Here is a 19,347-nt window from a genome sequence, read left to right on the forward strand (position 1 = left end):
ATGATTATATTACCGCTAGTACTGTGAAAGCGAGGGATACTTGGAGAGAAGAATTGGGTATTGAATTATCTGAATCCATGTGGACCAAATGCTTATCTAAAATTCATTCTTGTTCTGTGAACAGCAGACATCAATTGATCCAATTTAAAATTGTCCACCGCTTGCATTATTCTAAAGCCAGATTACACAAAATCTATCCCTCGGTTTCCCCAATGTGTGACAGGTGCAACGTGTCAGAAAGTACTTTGTCTCATGCTTTTTGGTCCTGCCCTTCACTAACAGGCTTCTGGTCAAAATTATTTGACTTCTATTCCAAAGCATATAAGACGCCCATTCAACCTGAAGCTGGACTTGTTCTCTTTGGCTGCACTCAAACTATTAGGACTATCCCTGCTGCAATGCAACAACCACTGGAACTGGGTCTAATTGTTGCAAAAAAAATAATACTGAAAGAATGGAAGTCCCCCATTGCTCCTTCGTTCCAGCTGTGGGTCACTGACATGTTGTATCTAATACAAATGGAAAGACTTCGTCATGGCTCCATGGACATTTTTGCCCACTTTTGGAGTCCATTTCTTTCTCAATTTGAAAAGATCAAGATACAGTAGCTGCTGACTGAACTCCTTTTCTTTTTCTCTGCATCCCTTCTGTTATATTCTTGTGTATACTCATTTGGTAATAATGTACGCATCTGAGCCATGTTGTTTTGTTGTGTTGTTTTGTACTGTATTGTCTTGAAAAAAAAAAAAGTAAAATGAAAATAAAATATTGAAAAAAAAAAAAAAAGAAAACAAAATGAAGCAGAAAAGCATAGCTTTATATAATTGTACTGCTCCCTAAAGAATATCTAATACAAATTCCTCTGTCAAAGTATGCTATTTACTTTTCTTAAATTATATTCATTTCATCATATGAGACATTTCCAGAGTAAATAAGAAAAGTCTCGGTGAAGTCAATGCACAGAAAACAAACACTACAAATCCAGACTGTTGCTCACTGTAAACATAATTCACAATAGTCTAAAACACCTCAAAACATTAAATAAATGTATAAAATGAATTTTAATATACCACACTCAAACTGATGCTTTCTTTAGGGTATCATGTTAAATGTTTGTGATTGTGACATTGTATTTAGAGAAGCCAAAGTTATTTTACTCAAAGCAAAACTCAAAACAAGATTTTTTGAAATAAAAATCATTTTAATCAATAGTGTTTAAAAAAATACATTTACATCATGAAACACCAGTAAAAATACAGCATATGCAAGTATCAATATTTTAAAAAAGAATGCACAAGTTGTGAACAGTAAACTGTCTTTGATAGAAAATGCACACAAAAACACTGAAACTATTAAATACATTTACAATCAATCAATGCATTTTATATTAGAAATCTCTCATCTACCAGAGTCTTACTAACAAGGTTCTTCCTTCCAAGGCTGTTTCGGAGATTGCGAAATATCTGTAATGGGGAAGACGGCTTCAGCACATCAACGTGTCGCATTACAGTGAAGGTAACATACTGTCCACACAATAAATACTTACCATTTGCTGTACGTACGTGAGCACAGCTGCAAGTACAAAGCTCTGCGATCCGAGGTCGACGACGCAGAAGAACAAAGTGTCAAAGATCAACAGTGTCGCCTCATTTCCATAGAACAACACGTCACTGAAGGAGTGGGCCTCGTCTGCAGTGAGGGACGCAAACACACATTACACATCCACAAATGCTCACAGAAACTGGTTGAAGTGTTGAAACATCAGGATTTTGTTACCGTTGTAAAAGATGCTTCTATCACTGGGTTCAAGGAACTCCATCCCGATCAACCTCTCAAACATCAGTTTGTCCTTCACTATATAGTCCATGTCAGGGTGAGCCTAAGGTAAACAAAACAACACGGGAAAGACAGTCTTATGTACTAAATAACTCATATCTACCCAACACAGGGCTATTGAATCAGTTTTTATTTGGCCTCAATCTGTTTTCGTACTGACGTGGTCTATAATGGATCCCAGGAAGTGGTTCATGCTGTGATACGCTCTGTAGTGGGGTTCAGACACACTGGCTGCGGATGCATCAATCAGCCGTGATGGCCTGTTCCTCTGGAGTGCAATAGAAAATAAAACATGTAAACACAACATTGGGAAGGTCATAAAGGAGAAACAACCATTACTGAGGCAAACACAAACCCTGACGAGTGAATCCCGTATGCTGCCATACTGCGACCTGAGACGATTAGTAAGAGACACCTGAAACGTCTGAATTTCTGTGTTTGGAAGCAATCCCCTTTGACCACAAAGTGACTCCTAGAACCAGAGAAATAGAGAAAGAAATAACCAGGATAAGCATATTATAAAACTAATGATAAGCTGCACTCAAATAGTGATAACTTTTGCACATACAGCTTCTCTCTTCAGATTGTTGTTCATTTCCTCCATGTTTGTGTCAGCATGTCCATGCACTGAGCGCCCGTGGATGTAGTAGCCATAACAGCGGTGGGATAAAATCAGCACAGAAATCTGCAAATAAAACAAAGATAAGCAAAACAAACTGGTGCAAAACGCCTGATCGAGAACACACTTTACAACAATTGCTACTCACATTGCTGATGGAGCAGAGATCTACAAACTGGCGGATTTTGTCCTCCACAAAGTGCTCATGAAACACAGTGAAGAAAATTACCTGTGGGCGGGAAGGAACACGTCATAAGAATCAAACAAAGAAGTGAAACATAAGAACAAATTAAAAGAATGCTGAACATTTACTTGCAGAGCCCCAATGCACAGCCACAGTGAGGCTGCCACACCGTATCGCAGGATCAGGCTGTATGAAGGGGTGTACGCCTGTGAGGGGCGCTGTAGCGTCGCCAAGGGGTCCCTCAGGGCGAGGTTCGAGAAACCCAGTACCTTAACAAAAGAGGACATGACGTCAAGCTCGACAACTTGTGACATGAAATAGCAGCGGAGAACACCAAGTTTTTATGCGTACTTCAAGAAAGAAGAGCACCGCCATGATCTGAAAAGAAGGGCTGATCTTGCGGATGGTTTGGATCTCGTTCCACTCATTGGCTACGAAGTAGGTTCTCCAGATGCTGACCGGAGAAGTTTCACGCTTTGACTCACCGGCAGCTGAAACGGCAGTGAGTATGGTGGACGGAATAAAACAGCTTGATCACACTCATTGAAAGACTGAAAGAAGATACGCTCAGACTAAAAGCTTGTACCATGCACAGTTCTGCTGGATTTACTGCGAGGCCTCTCCCAGTCGATAAGAAACATGTCAATCGACACCTGGAGGAAGAATTTGTGGAGAAACTGGATCGCCTGAATAAAAATGCAGAAAAACAGTAGTTTCAATATGTCTGCTGAAAACTGAAAAACTTGAAAAACTATGATTCAGCTACATGAAAAAGGAGGCATCTCACCTTGAGAGCGAACGCAGAGCCAATGTATGTCACAAACTGCTCCTCCTGAGCAGCCAGTGGCAGCAGCACCGATACAAACTTTTGGGCCTGAACAGATGAATTAACAACCTGATCTAAGTAAGCAGCTCGATATAACATATATGTTTATATAAAAAAAGACTCATCTTAAATTAAAAAGCAGGTCAGTAAAGTGAAAGGAGTAAAAATAAGACTTGCCTTTAATGTCTGCAGAAGTGCAGAATAGGAGGGAAAACAGGTAAAGGTTCATGCAAAGACAAAAGAAGCATTCTGTGTGGAAAATTTGTAGAAAAAAAATATTGAAGGAAAAAGCCTCAGCAAGTATGAAGATTGAAGCCCCAGCGTGCATAAAAACACAAAATCTAAAGTGGAGTGGAATAAATAATACCTTATAAAAGATGAGCCAGTAAAGTCCAGTTCCAACAGTGACGGCAAAGAAAACGTTGGCCAGATCTCCCGCGTAAAACAAGAGAAACTTCAACAGTGTCTGAGGCAGTGGGAAGGAGAACAAGACATTAGCTTCAGAGAACATGTGGTTTGGCGCTGATGACTCGCTCAGGAAGTCCTACTGTTGCATCAATGATTGGAGAGGCGATCCTCCTCTTCCAGCTGACGGTCTTCAGCAGGGCATAGAGCACAGCCACCCCGCCCATCACACCGAGAGCCGTCTGCACACAAAGAGGGAAAAGTCACACGTGAAACGGCATCCATCTGTGTTCGTCATTCTCCATTCACGCTTCCACTTACATCCGTCTTTATTTGCGCTTCATTCTGATCCATCTCGTACTCCACAGCAAAGGTTGTCTGAAAACACCAGAGTTAAGTGCAATTAGAGAACGGAGTTCTCAGCAATAATATGTGATTAGACGATTGTGTCTGTTTGACCAACCCACCGACACAGTCTGAGTTTTGAGGCCTGTAATGGGAACGTCCGTGTAGGACACAATCATCAGAGGGGGAAACACTTGTCCTTCCTGTGTCCGTGGAACCAGCTGGAACCTACCAAGGACGCATATCCATTTACGAATAGATTCTACTTTTTGGAAATGCATTCATAATTTGGAATCATTTTGTGTACACTGGGACCGTACTTTATTTTGATACTGCTGGCTACACGAATGACTTTAGGCCGGGAACTTAGGCTTTTCTCTCTTCCACTCAGCATGTCGATGAGGAAAATTCGCCGAGACAGGTACCAGTTTTTGATGCTCTCTAGAAAAAGAAGACAAAAAACTAACAATAAAAAACAATCCTTATACACATGCGTGTGTGCGTGTGTGTGTGTGTGTGTGTGTGTGTGTGTGTTCCTACCTTGGTTGATGAACCGTCCACTGTATTGCTGGTTTCTCACTAGTGTGGGAAGTGGAAGAAGCTTTCTGCTTTCTTCTCCACCAAGGTCCAAAAACATGTCATAGAACAACGGTTCGGGGTGCGTACCAAACAGTTCTTCTACTGAAAGATCACACTGGAAAAACACAGTACTCTTACAAATACACAGTTTGTACTCATTTTTCCAGGCTCAACAGAAGAGGAAGTTAATGATTATAAATAAATAATCATACTTACACTTTCTTGGTAAGCAGTTCCAAAGCTGAAGGCTGCTGCCTGTTTGACGGCTGGTTTTGGGCAGAGCTAAAAGAACGCAGGGTGTATGGAGTATTTATGAGACAACAGTGTATATTCTGTATTCATCGACTGTATCTGTCATGTTGAGAGTGCAAATGTAACAATGGGAATGGTTCTACTACCTAACCTTTCCAAACAAATCAAGCAACTGTTCTGGGATAAAGTAATAATCCAAATCTGAAATAATCCTGGTTACTCAAATCCCACCTCCTCCACAGACAACTCCTTTGGCCCTGCATGCGCAAACACCAAACTATCAGTGTCACCGCTGACTCAAACCTTTCGTTCTCTCCTTACAATAAAAAAAAGTAGTTGTTTGGTCGTGTTTCCTCCCATTCCAGTCCATCTTCAAGATAATAATTGATTGTGTAAATTAAAAAAAACAACAACCATCTTCTTCCTCCAACCAGAACAGAACTGAGCAGGTATAATTTTGAAATTTAAAATTGTACTTATTACTTCTAAAGCACGTCTGGGCCTGAATCCCATATGAGCCTCAGATCGTTACTGGGCCCTTCTGGTTGTCGCAAAGTTGAGGTTAAAAAAACAAACAAATGAAGGTGAGTGTGCCTTTTATATCAGAGCCAGATCAACTCTGGAACAACCTGCATGAGGAGATAAGGCTGCCAGAATCTGTACCTTCTTTCAAAAGCTCCCTCATGATCACTTTTCATTTTTACAGACTTCCTTTTGACTGATGACATCTTTTAAATAACTGTTTTTAAATTCTCACTGATAATAATATCATTGTTATTAACTAAATTGTGTTTCTCATTTCTCTGTTTAAAGCAAAGCACCCTGTAAAATACAGTTTTAATTGATGCTCTACAAACAGAATTGGGGATAAAGTATCAGACTTTATTGTTTGGCTTCTTACCTGCAGGTTATTTTCTCCTACTGGTTCCCATCTGAGGAACTCTCCTCTGACATTATAGACAGCAGCCAGCAGAGTGATGTCTGTGTTCTGACACCAAAAACAACAAAGAGATGTCAAAGAAAAAAAAACATTTCTTCTCATCAAGCAAAATTTTTTACGATATACATTTTTTACCTTCTTTCCTCCTCGGAAACTGAAGTTAATGGGAACAGGATCAGTCTGTAGCACTCGACTGGCGAGTCCTGGTTCATCTCCATAAAAAAGCCATGGCAGAGTCGCCCTCCTGAAGACAGAATGATCAGAGTTGTTCAAGTTCAGTCCGAGCTACCGCTGGTGCCATTTAAACGTTTTCCATTTGTATTGCAAAATACAGTAAGTTGATGGCTGATTACCAATAGGAAATGTCTTGAGTTGAGCTCAAAGCTGCCCTTGATCTGAAAATTGTGTTAAAAAGTCCACAAGCATCAGTGGACACACTGCTGAAGGAGTGCATGTTCATCACGCACATATTCCCAAGAGCCTGGCATGCTGTCAGGTTGGAGAAGGCCTGCAAGAACATGAACATTTGGATAGAATAACATGTGATGTGCCTCAAATCTTAATGCTTGAACATACTTATGCTATGACTGAATGGACTTACAAGGCAGGCTGCTGAGGAAGAGTAGAGGTTTTCCACAAACCAGGCAGACAGGACACTTAACTTCTACAACAGAAACCAAGGACAATACCAAGTTAACCTATAAATCCAGAAACATAAAGTGATCTGCATGAATTTAGATGAGATGTGGAAAAATGGTGACTTACCAATTGAGCGAAGTTTACACTGGGATTTACATTAGTGGAGAGGCTGCCTGGGGGGATACACAATCCCCCTGACTGTAAAGAAATCACATCATGAACAGTGATGAAACGTGAGATGAATTTGGGAAGACTCAAATAGCTGAACTCACCAAGGTGCTAGGAGATTTGCACACACAGGAAGTGCCAATGAAGGAAGCCTGACACCTCTCACACCTGAAAAACAAGTTGTTGTTTTTTGAGACTGTTCCACCTCTCGCATTACATTGCTGATAGCACTAAATTAAGAGTGTGAGCACAATACACAGAAACCAAGAGTAAGCCAATTGTTGGGGCCACTATCCTGTATTTAAGAACAAATATACCAAGGACAGAATAATATCTGTGTTTGCTTGAGGGGTTAATATTCATCTAACACATGGTTTATTTCAAACTTTGAGTTTCAACTCGCAGTTGGCATGAAACCTCAGTTTAACTTTCGTGAAGAACCAAAACCTTTTGAGCTGATGGGTTCATAACGTTACATAGTGCTTGCAGTAATAAGCGGCACATGGTTAGAAAGCCATCGAAGTAATGAAGATGGACAGGAGACTTTGCTGATACAGTGCATTGTGCACACACAAGGCAGAGCACAAGGTGGAAAGAAAAAACATTTTTAAACCCAGAAGAGTTTAAATCCCCTTCTTTAAATCACGTATCATCTAAACTTCACCTGACGTTTACCCATGAATTCTGCCGTTCTTTATCACCCTTTAAAACTGGCTTTGCTCCATCGGTTGTCTTCTCAGTCATCTAATGTTGCAATAACACTCAGTGAATCTGATGAATTAGCCTTCTTTAAGAGTAATTAATATGCCCAACACAAGGTCTGTTTTGTAAACATACAACAGCAGCAGCAAAAGCTTATGGTGCAAACAAAATCACCAAATGATGTAATAGTTTGGATGTCTTGGACTGGTGTCTGGATAGAAATAATTGTGCAACTGATTAATATATGATAGGATACCTGTTTCCACTGCTGTTTGGAACAGATAAAGCAGGGCTGGATCCAATGCAGGCTTCACACTTGGCCTCCTCCAGAAATGTTCCATTGAGGTCCCGTTCCACTACAGGGAAAAGGTCATACTCAGTTTTTTTTTCTTTGAAACATACAGTGAACTGAACAACTGTCTATACGTTGGTCTAAATGAGCATTGAATTGTTTCTCACAACGGACTCACCAAGGACATTTCCATCAGGACACTGGCACTTTCCGTCATCGCTGAGACTCCCTGGACAGCGAATACACCCAAATCCGTCTTTTGTCACTCCCTATAGAGAACAACAAGTCGATACAAGTAGCACATAAACATTATCAAAATTGTGCTTTATAACTCAGAATGAACTCTAAAATGTTGAAGGCAAAAGGACATACGGGCTTGTCAGTGGGACACTGCTGGCAGTCAATGGACACTTTATCAGTGGTGAGGGTTTGGTACCCGTTTTGGCAAATGCAGCTCAGCCCTGCAAAACAGATGAAACCAGTTTGGTGAACATCAAGAGATATTGCAAGTGAGAGGATGGAAGTCATAAACCTCAGTATGACGATGGGAATGGAACGAAGAACAGTGATTCTAATGGACTGATTGTGCTGTGATGCAGTTACTGACTATGAGAAAGAAAATCAGCAGATTTGTGCTCCTGCTAATTGTAAACCCGAAACTTCTCAATTTGGAGAGGCTGAGGTTGTTTTGCATAGAAGATGAACTACAAATGGGACATTGATCAACCTTTATTTAAGCTAGATAGATAGATAGATAGATAGATGTTCACATAGCTGACTATCTCGCAGTTAAAGTTTTTGGAAAACGAGTGGTTGAGCTTTCTGGATGTCGGAGCAGCTTAACACCCTTAAATCGTGTTGTCAACATGGACCGACCTGTTGTGCTCCGTCGCTGGTTCGCGCCGCAGCTCCCACACGACAAGCTGGAAATGTCGAAAAACTCGTCCGGCTTGCAGTCAAGCGGCGTCTTCAGGGGAATGATGTACTGCTGGCAGTGAAGCACGTCTATGTATACTAGAAGAAACAACGCAAGAGGCACTTTGTGTGCGACGATGGCCAGCCGGAGCGTTCCCGTCGCCATGGTAAACTCGCTGTCTGTTTATACCCACAATCCTTTGCGGAGCGTGATGACGTTTTCCAAAATTACGCACGCGCGAGGTCTAAATAAATAAATACGTACATACATAGAAATGCTGTGTATGATTTTCTAAACAGCTATAATTGAAAGGGTTCCACTAAAGGCTTTAAAAGCTTTCTGTAAGGAGGCCGACCGGGGAAATAGTGCCAATAACAACCTTTAAATTTAAACTTTAAGTGTATATTTTGTTGTGTGTTAAAATGGAGTTAACAAAAGTTGTTTATGGGTTAAAAGTTATAGGTAAAAATAGAAGCATACAAGTTTGTTTAAAAAAAAAAAAATAATCAACATTTCCATGTTGTGCAATATTGCACTGTCCATTTAAAATTGAGATAATATCTCAAGAGTCTTTGACAGGTGCTCAGATGGGAAGTGCTAAACATAACAGAGTTTGTGGCAGATCTCCAACATAAACTGTCACTCATACGCACACGCTTCCTTCACACACACTCCATCATGTTGGTCTGAATGAAATTATATACGTATCTATTGATGCATTGATGCAAGTTGGAAATGTAATTAAAAGAAGACTGGACTTGATGAGGGTTCATAAAATGAGTAAACAGTTTGATAGACAGTGTTGCTCAATGCTAAATGTGGGAATTTACTATGTTATCATGGTTTGAATTTCTACTCCTGAAGCACCTGATTTGAAAGTGTGGAATGTGTAAATATAGGAATTCTGCTGAGCTTTACAACAACACATTGATTTTACTGAGGTCCATGGTAGAGGATAACACCTTGAATGTGCAGAATCAAAAAACCCTAATAATGTGTTTAACTGACGAAAATACACTTCATCTTAAAAAGTGAAGAGACAGTCTGTCTGTACAGTATATACTTAATTCTAGAGACATCAGTTTTTTGTTAGTGATTACATTTTCTGACAAATACAGACATTGTACAAAAAAAGCAATACTTCCTGGATTTGATCTATTTTAGATGTGTGATGGGACTGAGTCACAGGAAGTGTGAGCTGAAGCCATGCAGATACAACTTCCTCATTTCACTGCACCCAGAGAGCACTGCACTGTGATTACACAGTCAAGAAAAGACGTAATATAACAAGATCAAGTGAGTAAAAACTTTAAATATCAGGGTTTTGCTGAATAGATTTAAGGGCATACACTTGATCGGGAGCCCATGAAGACAGAAATAGTCAGTCTCTCTCTTGCTCTCTCTCTCGAAAGGCATAAAAGGGAGAATAAACAAAGTAGACACTTTATTAAGTAAAGTAATTAAAAAAATCTATTGCTTAATGGAAAGCATGAGCAAATAAGTGTTTCAAGGCCTGCTTTACAAGAAGTGTGTAAGTAGTCCTCAGGTGTTCAGGGACTTTGTTCCACAGACGAGGAGCGTAAGAACTAAAAACTGTTTCATCTTATTTGTTCTGATTCTGGGAACACTGAGTAAACCTCTTTCTGAGGACCTCAGAGGTCTGGAGGTTTTATAGTCTACAATTAAATCTGACATGTATTGAAACAAATAGGAAGACACATATAAATAAATGAATAAATATGTAAACACCATATTACCTTAAATGATCTGCTTTTCTATGCATTTATTAGTTTTAGCTTTTTTTTTGGGATCCATTACAGAGACGTGGCCACAGCGTGTAGGTCATACTCCCCTCCAGTAGAGGGCAGTAATTCATCGGAGTCTCGGGCCGGAGCCGACGCATCATTAAAGGAGGGGAAATAACTGCGAGGTGGGCTCGTTTCTCGGAAAGACGCCGTGAGGTCAGCACATGTCCCGAATTCCCGTCTCGTCGTGGCTGAGACAAAACAGCGGCTGGAAGCGCTCAAAGCCGCCGTTTGCCACCCAAGAAGAGGTTATCTGTTGTGAGTTGCCCTGGTGAGTGTTTGAAAGCATTCACAGAAACAAGAAACTTATGTTTTGGTTTCAGTTTGCATGACGCTGGAGTTTTGCTGTGTCTGTCGGCCGACTCGGCCTCGTGGTGATACTTTGATTTAACAAGTAGTTTTTTATTTTGTTTTGTCTTACCTTTTCCAGCACACTTTTTATTACTTCACAGGCAACATTTGGCGTCAGTGTGAAAGAATGACCATAATCCTGAGACTGACCGGCCTGGGTCTGAAGGCAGGGATTGAAGATATACGTACCTTCTTTGAGAATCTGCACGTGCCAGACGGAGGAGTCTACATTCTTGGAGGGAGTATGCAAGAGGCTTTCATAGCGTTCAACTCAGAAAAAGATGCCCAGCTCGCCCTGCGCCAGACTGGTAGCTACCTCCGAGGGTCTCCAGTCTGTCTGTATGTAAGCAGCATGCAGGAGGTCGAGCACAAACTGGAGTATTTGCTAAAGACGAGGAAGAAAAACTCCCCGCTTTCTGCAAAGAGGCCACAGCCAGCCGCAACGCTCTCCTCTTTAAAATCGCCATCTCAGGATGGCAATGTTGTAAATTTTTCTCCTTCCCCTGCATCTTCTGTGGACCCCGATACTGCAAACGGGCCACATTTAAATGAGCAGGACGTCTGTTCTAACACAACAAACGTTCAAACCTCGGATGCACATCACCTCGATTCCAGTACTGCATTTCTTCTTGGGGTGTGTACCGTGCTGCAAGGTCTCCAGCCATCCCAACGATCAGAAATCAGCAATCTACTGTCGACAGTTGACCTCCAGGCTAACGGCCCATCTATTGCACCTGATTTGGACAGGAAGCCTGAGCAAACGGTAGAAACGAGGCCAGGCTACGTCAGGCTGTTTGGATTACCAGCAACAACTACAAAAGGTGACATCTGTAACTTTTTCAAGGGGTTGACCGTACAGGAAGCCCTGATAAATGTGGAGTTGGGGATCAATCATGGCTGCCTTGTGAAATTTGCAAGCAACCAGGATGCATGTGAAGCTCTCGGCTTCAACCAGCAGTTCCTGGGCGCAGTCTGTGTGGAGGTCCGAGGAGCCTCCGAGAAGATGTGGAACAGTGCGTTGCAAGAATGCACAAATGCCATTATTGTAGAACAGGAAGCGCCCCAGCAGAAGAATTTAAACGGAAGTGCAAACCACAAAGAAAAATCTACTTTTGCACACCAAGTCAAGAGGAAATCTGCCAGCCAGCTGCCTTGTAACCCCCAGAAACTACAGAAATTTGACGGTGATCCAAGATTGCCCTTTTCACCAAAAAAGGAACAAGTTGTCATGGTGAAAAATCTACCCAAAACTATGACCAAGACTGAAATTAAGGAGTTGTTTGGATGTAACAATATTCCACACAAAAATGTGCTCCATCTGCTTGACAGAGACGCCAACAGAACTGACACGGCCTTTCTTATTTTTCACCGTGCAGAAGATTACGATTACGCTTTGAATCTCTCGGGCTGCCACGTGGGTGCTGCTGCCATCGAGGTTTCACCAATCACTAAAGCCACAATGAGGCAAATAATCTCCCAAAACCACATCAGGTCTGGAAAGCCTTTCTCTAAAACGGACAGAGAGAAACTTAATGGGAAGAGTCATTCATATGCAGGAGTGCCACAGAGCATGAAACTGGACTCGGCGGCTCGGACTTGCCTGTTCGTCAGAAACATGCCTGCAGCTGTGCAGAAAAATCAAATAAACAAACTTTTCAGGAAATACAAAGTGACCAAAGAGAACATAACCATTTTGCACGACATCGATGGGAACAGTATCGGTGAGGCTGTGGTTCAGTTTGAATCGGCGAGCCTTGCACAGCAGGCTCAGAAGATCCATGGCAAAGGCTTCTTGGGTTCAAACCTGCTCCTTACTCTGATTACTGTGAATCAGATGGAGGACATGTTGGAAAATCACAGAGCAAATAAAAAGTAAAAATTCAGCCACAGACCAATTCGTTGTATTTTTATCACAGCTATGACACTTCTTTGCACTAATCCGAGTTGATTGTTTCTGAAAACATGTTGCTTGTATTCTTTTATGTATCAAATTTCTAAATAAATGTTTCTGTACTGATTTGTGTGCTCAATTAATCAACTCGTACAACGGCAATGTTTAATCCTGCTGCAATGGTGGAAAAGAAGGAAATACCCAAATCTATACAACAAAGTGTCATGTGAAGAGCCCCAACATTTTCTACTGAAACTGCCACTGCTAATGAGACACTAAGAAATACTGATCTATCGAGGCTGTACACCTACCTGTTGGTCAACTGGGATCTCACTCAGCACTCTGATGGTGGATGTCTTTACAAAAGTAAAATTACATTTAAAAACACCCCATTTTCTAAAGTTTTTTTTTTTTTTATTAGATTTTTGGAAATGAACAAAAATCACACCAGGAAATGATCAGTTGGAGTTGAACATAGAGGAATCATCTCATGTAAAACTTATGTTAAGTGTAAAAAAAAAAAAAAAGGAAAACTACTAAGTAGCAAGAGAACGGTGCAGCAAAGTTTATGCATATAAAAAAACTAAAAACCATGTCTTTTAACAATGCGAACTTAAGACTGAGGGATGTGGAACCTGAGGTGTCACTTCTGATGGTCATTTGTAGTACCTGGATGGACCATCGGAGTACTTGGATGGGCCTGCAAGAAGATGTAATAAACAAGTTAAAGAAGGGATGTAAAATAGTTCCACTCACATTCAGAGCTAAATCCTTTGTCTTTGCGACCCACATGTCACCCTCCAATTAAATCCCATACACATCAAACAGACCGTTATCAAGCTTATGTACCTGAGAAACTATTTGAGTATCGGTTGCTACTTCCAGACAGCCTGGAGGGTGTAGAGGAGAAGCTTGGGGAGCTCAATGACATGCTGCTCAGACTGGAACCCTGTGGAGAAAATCAAGCCACATATGAGCTTTAATCCTTTTTTTGCCCTCATGGACCAACAAGACAAGTTTGTACGCCCATTCTGCTGCTCGGTGTGGAAGCTGGAAGGTTACGCGACTATATATGGAAGAGAAAGAAAAGGCTTCCTACAGCAGATACACTCCTCAGTCTGTACTCCATCAGCACGTCCGTTAGCTTCTGTGTCACCTTCAGTACCAGCTGTGCATCGCTTTCATTCTCAATCCGGAAAGAATCCTGAAAAGACAACAAATGACATTCTGCATAATAGAATCTATGTTTTTTTCTTTTTTTTGCTGATTTGCCTAGATGTTTTCCCTACCAGGTACGTGAGAAGTGTATTTGGGAGGCTATGTGATTCTGGAGCTGCCCCCATTAGTCCTGGCCTGTCCAGTGGTTTGGGCCTCGGTTTGTCCATGATGCCTCTTCCCATTGGGCCACCTCTGAAATCGTCGTGATGCATTTTGCCTGGGTCTTCCAGCAGTCCACCCCTTCCGAAGCCATCTCGTCCCCCACCTGGACCGAAACCATTTCCCCCCACGCCTGGGTGACGTCCCATACCATCGGGGAACGGTCTTGGATTCATACCGGGGTCAGAGAAATCGGGCCTGTTAGAGTAGCCTCCAAAGCCGGGTTCCCTGTATTCACCGAGTGGATATTCAGAGGGAGGACCACCATGAGGAAAGTCTCCATGGAACCTTGGACCTACAAGTCACAAAGTAATTACATTTCAGTTTATATGACTGATTAAAAATATTACTTGTTGACATTGAAAGCCTTTAGTTTTTAACAAATATTTCACCAAAAGGGGGCGGTCCCATTATTCCCAGTCCCGGTGAAGGTCCAGGTCCAGGTCTTGGAACAGCCGAACCTGTTCAGAGATGAAAGACTGTCAAGAAATCTTTGGAAGACTGATGACATAACACTGAAAAGACAGCCGCTTCGCAGTGTCATCTGAGTTCAAGCTGGACAACAGTTAATCTCTGTGAAAACGGGGATGTTGAGCTCTCTGAAAACTTTCTCTGCCTTTAGTTGAATAACAACTCTGGTTCTGTTCATTCTGTCTTTACGTTTCTTGGTCATATACTCATTCCCTCTCCTCTGTTTTTCTCTTTTTGTGCTCATTTTCTTATCTTTTACTTAGTGACATTTTGTATATTTTTTTATTAGCAGCTTGACCATCAATATAAATCTCAGCTGCAATGATCACAATCATCTTAAAATTAGCGCCTGCGTTGCTGCTCAATTCGACCTGCTTTTGAAATGAAATGAAGAGCAGACATCACTTGTTGTTAGACCTCGAATACAAGACAACCTCAACGTTTCAGACTGATTCCTGGAAAATAACCTTGTCTTATATTCACACCAATATGCTATATGAGGGGAACACAACAGCTGCACGCACACAAACAAGCCTTTTTCAAAGGTTCTACATTATTTTATGAAAACGTTTGACTTAACGTAATGTAACCACAGCAGAGTGACTTACGGAGTCCTTTGAAAGCTGGCACTTCACATGGCTCCTTCAGTATCACCTAAAAGAGTTTCACAGCAAATTAAACCTGGCTGTTTTTAGACATCGTTAGATATTCGATATGAATGTATAGATAGCAAAAAGCAGTGGCTATTTGTACACTGCTGCTCTTTACCCTGATCTGTCCCCGCCCCTCCGTCTGCTCCACTTCAGCAGCAGCATCTTTAACAGCCTTTCTGACCGCGGGATCCTTGACGGCATCTTCCTCTTCACACGTAACCTTGTCGGGGTGCACCTTTTTCTGTTCAATAGGATGTGCAAAAACATCTGTGTTGAAATTCTGTGTCGTGGTGCTTTTGAGCCAGACTGCCAAAAAAAAACCCATCATCACTCACCATGTATCGGAAGCCATGTTTCCAGCCTTTAATGTGATCGAGCATGTCGTGCTGCAAGCGGGACATGGAGCAGAGTTTGCACTGGTAGTGTGGCGGGACAGATTTACTTGGGCTGCGATATTCCCATATGTACTGAAGGCCTGCGCACACACGTGTGAGGATCAGAGGTTAGGAACTCGTGTAGACGAGTGGGTGAAGAAAAGCAATATGTGTATGAGACCCTCCTACTTACCGATGATGCATTCCGTCATTCCCTTCAACTGTTTGCTGAGACAGGGCATTGTATGGATGGAAGCTCCCTTGGAGAACACTGGCAAAGAACAACAGTGGTCAGCCCCAAGTCACGGCCATATAATGATGTAGCACAAGCAAACCAATTCAAATACACCAAGAAGCAAATTTCTGGGGAGAAACCTGCAAACTGTTACCAGAACAAAGACTGCGTGCCATTTTCTCACACTGACTGGAGCGTCCGATGTTCAAGTTGATTCTGTTTATATTTGCTGAGCAACCATTAGCCACTCAAAGCCCACGTGTGTGTGCCATTGAAGCCTGCGAGAACAGCGGGAACGCCAGATCCCTGCTCAGCCACAGTAGCCTCACTGTTTCTGTATTGCACTACTGAAGCAGATCTTCTGCAAGTGCTCCGTAAAACTGCCCCATGATTTAAAATCCTCTGTGCAGCAGGGAAGGTTTCCACTCGGTCAAACCAGTGTGACACAGGCAACTGGTTCAAAAACAGAAAACTACATGCAGCAGTGCCAAAATGGTTGCACAGCTATGGCAGCACAAAAAAAAAAAAGTGCATTAAAAACGTCATGAGCAACCACTGCAGATGCATGGTTGTGTTACTGTTTTATGTCCTGCTCTTTTATAAACAGGATTTTTCCAATGGGGTCTAATGGGAGCTCATGGTGCTGGCCTTCAATGAAGCAACAAAAGAAATGTTTCTATAGTAGTTCAGAATAGTCCATTAAAACGGTAAAACGATTTTTCTCTGAGCAGAAATCCTGTGAGAAGATCTCGGAAAACCACGTCTGCGAAATTATTTCAGCAATGATCTCCAAAGACCAATACCATAGATGGCACCACAACAGCCCCACCCATATCAGAGTGTGGGTCGCACAGAGTGGTGAACATGCCACCACGGATGGCGTGAAGCAAGGAAACCAAGGTCTCATGCTTCAACCCTCTGCACTGCATGTGGCGCCGTGTGTGAAGAGACTTACCTATGTCAGCAGAATGCTGCGGCTGCTTTCTCTGTCAGCAAAGGGAATAAACCCACGAGAAGGAGAGAGACACACACAGGAATTAGTAACAGGATGACACAGAAGACCGAACTCCTCGTTCATGTCTCCCAAAGAGCTTTTAATGCCCCATGACCCCCTGCATCAAGCAGAGGTCGTCACAGAAACGTCCATCGGTTATCTAAATTATGTTGTCTGGTGAAAGTTTCTCATTAAATGAGAACACAGAACAACAAAACACATTGCAACTCATTTAACAGGGAAGTTTGTTTTTTTCTGTTATAATGAATGAGGACAAAAAGAATATTGTAAAATCTAATCAACGGTTGCCACAATTAAGTCAGACTCAAAGAGACGCCATGAAATAACACTTTGCACTGTTGCCAGTGTGCTAGGTTTTAGAGAACTTAACGTACGTCTGACAGACAACAATCATGACATATTTGAAAACAGCGAAAAAACACATCCTCCGAGCGACAGTGACGCCCGTGTCAACACCTTGAATGGAATATGTCTTGTTAAACTTTGGAGCTTAAGAACAAGACACTTGGATTCAAAGCAACCTGCTTATCAAACACATACTTTCCTTTGAGCTTTGTAAAAGAAAACAACCCATTTAGGGTGGAAATTCAATGTTGGCTCATGAATGCAACAACTGACTCCGAACACCAAAGATGTGCTTCAAAACACAAAAGAAATTTTTTTAAAAATCTTGTCAACCAAAACTGTGATGGGCTGACCTCAGATCTGAGGCCAAATCACTGATTGAGAGCTTCAGGAACCAGCAGGCCCGAGGGCACATGTACAGGTAGCAGGTCCACGTCCTGCCACCTGGCTCTCCACCAAACACAAAGGCCAGTGACCACCACCACATTGTCAGTTTAGTTTATATATCAAAAAGAGAAAATGACCATCAAGAAGAAATCATGATTCCTTCGTGAGTACCCAGCGTCGTTTGTGTGAGGTAACAGATGTACCTTCATATCTTTGAGGTTTTTAGTACTCAACATTAAGTCGAATGTGGTGTTAAAGTACAGTCGCTATGCACTCTGCATTCTTACTTTTGGGAATTTCTTTTGATATGGGGGTCCATGTTTTGCAAGAGGTCGGTTTGCCTGTGCCTCCATTTCCTTAGGTTGATCACTGTGGAAGAGAAGAAACTGTTAAAGATAGGAGAATCAAACATAAAATAATACCGCGGAGGAGTCTTTTTATGCTGGTTAAATCAGATGGCGACTCACCACTTCTGAACTTGAGCTTTAACACTACTTAGAAAATTCTGGCTAACCAGTGATACTGGATGTAATGTTTTTTTTTCCAAGTTAATAGTTACTTTTTACAAAATTCACAGCGAGCATGGTTAAGGAACACAAGATGTTCTAAAAGTAGAATGATTGGCAAAGATTTCAGCTGTCAGGCTCCTCATGTGGAACCAGATCCTAGATTCAGTTAGGGTGGCTGATACAATCTTTACTTTTAAGGCTGGACTTGAGACTTTTCTATATACTAAAGCTTACATTTAGAGCTGGTTCAGGCCACGCTGGACCAGGTTTAGACTGCTGGGAGACCTACATGGAGCTTTTTTCCTTTTTCAATCATAACGTTTCACTATTACGTGACTGTTTACCTGGTGCTCTCAGTCCAATCCTTCTCTCTCCTTCTATCCCTGGAACAGGAGAAAGCCACAACCTCTGAGTCTGGTTCTTCAGGTTTCTACCTGTTAACAGCTTTTCCCTTTCCACTGCCACTTCTGCTTGTTCCATTGTTGGGTTTTTCTCTGTAAAAGTGCCTTGAAATGACTATGTTGTATTTATATAAATAAATGTGAATTGAGTGTTGTGGGAATCATAGAATTGACAAAACGGTCAGTGAACCCTGAGAAGGATAATTCTTCTGGCTTTTTGTTGGCCTGTGTTTGAAAATCATTCTGTATTCTTTATTGTATGTAGTCTGTTTCGAAGGGGTTTCAGCTGGTTCAAGCAGCTTGATATTGAGTTTATTTGTTTCACTACACTTCAATTGTAACCTTAAGTACATACTTTCAAACAGATTACAATCAACATGGCAAAATTACAATTAAAGGGTTGTTTGAGTCCAGAGCCAGAATAGTTGGTTGGAATATTATTTTCATATCATTGTTGGAAACAAAATGATGATTACTTCTGTGAACTGAATGTAGGCCAACACACACGGGATAAGTGTCGAGAAGGCCCAATTATGTTTTTAGACTAATCGAGCCTGATTTCAAAAAGTACAACGGGACATTCAAACGCAGCATATTAAAGATATGTCGCCTGTCCAAAAAAAGATTAAATAAAATGACCAGTCTTACCTGAGATAGTTGAACAAATGCTGCGATTCTTTGCGACACACACCGTCTGTGATCCGTAGTAGCCCAAAGCATTAGCGGTAGCGGGCTGGCAGCCAAGCGAGGAGGACAACGGGATGCCAGTGTAAAAATAACAAAAATAAAAAAAGACAAGTTTCCAAATAATTTAGAGTCGTGATTAACTA

The 19,347-nt window shown here is 41.6% G+C and overlaps 3 protein-coding genes across 7 annotated transcripts; 1 reads left to right on the forward strand and 2 right to left on the reverse strand.

Annotated features, from left to right (window-relative positions):
• Positions 1-1,186: 1,186 nt before the first annotated feature.
• Positions 1,187-8,896, reverse strand: tmem67 (transmembrane protein 67). Its single transcript, XM_080471172.1, has 28 exons — positions 8,664-8,896; positions 8,160-8,248; positions 7,966-8,056; positions 7,752-7,851; positions 6,898-6,961; positions 6,752-6,823; positions 6,588-6,650; positions 6,340-6,494; positions 6,122-6,230; positions 5,948-6,034; positions 5,011-5,076; positions 4,756-4,909; positions 4,536-4,656; positions 4,338-4,443; positions 4,192-4,248; positions 4,014-4,112; positions 3,833-3,931; positions 3,427-3,513; positions 3,226-3,325; positions 2,991-3,130; positions 2,768-2,908; positions 2,604-2,684; positions 2,405-2,521; positions 2,192-2,308; positions 1,997-2,104; positions 1,777-1,879; positions 1,547-1,689; positions 1,187-1,463 (listed from the first exon to the last, which is right to left on the reverse strand). Exons 1-28 carry the CDS (start codon positions 8,866-8,868, stop codon positions 1,383-1,385), a joined length of 2,955 nt encoding a protein of 984 aa, XP_080327298.1. The 5' UTR covers positions 8,869-8,896; the 3' UTR covers positions 1,187-1,382.
• A 1,021-nt stretch (positions 8,897-9,917) lies between these two features.
• Positions 9,918-13,256, forward strand: rbm12ba (RNA binding motif protein 12Ba). 4 transcript variants are annotated; one of them, XR_013935624.1, is made up of 3 exons: positions 9,918-9,999; positions 10,524-10,779; positions 10,939-12,875. XR_013935624.1 is itself a non-coding variant. In XM_080471655.1 (2 exons), exon 2 carries the CDS (start codon positions 10,987-10,989, stop codon positions 12,733-12,735), a length of 1,749 nt encoding a protein of 582 aa, XP_080327781.1. In that variant the 5' UTR covers positions 10,642-10,779; positions 10,939-10,986; the 3' UTR covers positions 12,736-13,256. The 4 variants fall into 4 exon arrangements, 2 of the variants coding, with proteins under 2 accessions (XP_080327781.1, XP_080327780.1); XR_013935625.1 differs by having other exon boundaries at positions 10,961-12,875; XM_080471655.1 differs by lacking the exon at positions 9,918-9,999 and having other exon boundaries at positions 10,642-10,779; positions 10,939-13,256.
• Positions 12,741-19,247, reverse strand: LOC308114620 (uncharacterized protein). Of its 2 annotated transcripts, XM_080471657.1 has the most exons (12): positions 19,166-19,247; positions 17,895-17,976; positions 16,816-16,846; positions 15,819-15,896; positions 15,587-15,726; positions 15,367-15,492; positions 15,207-15,252; positions 14,520-14,588; positions 14,040-14,422; positions 13,850-13,954; positions 13,600-13,699; positions 12,741-13,450 (listed from the first exon to the last, which is right to left on the reverse strand). In XM_080471657.1, the coding sequence occupies exons 2-12, from the start codon at positions 17,958-17,960 to the stop codon at positions 13,407-13,409; spliced, it is 1,188 nt and encodes a 395-aa protein (XP_080327783.1). In that variant the 5' UTR covers positions 17,961-17,976; positions 19,166-19,247; the 3' UTR covers positions 12,741-13,406. The 2 variants fall into 2 exon arrangements, with proteins under 2 accessions (XP_080327783.1, XP_080327784.1); XM_080471658.1 differs by lacking the exon at positions 16,816-16,846 and having other exon boundaries at positions 12,745-13,450; positions 19,166-19,244.
• Between the last annotated feature and the right edge of the window lie 100 nt (positions 19,248-19,347).

Source organism: Lipophrys pholis (assembly GCF_963383615.2).
Source record: "Lipophrys pholis genome assembly, chromosome: 9".
NCBI lineage: Eukaryota > Metazoa > Chordata > Actinopteri > Blenniiformes > Blenniidae > Lipophrys > Lipophrys pholis.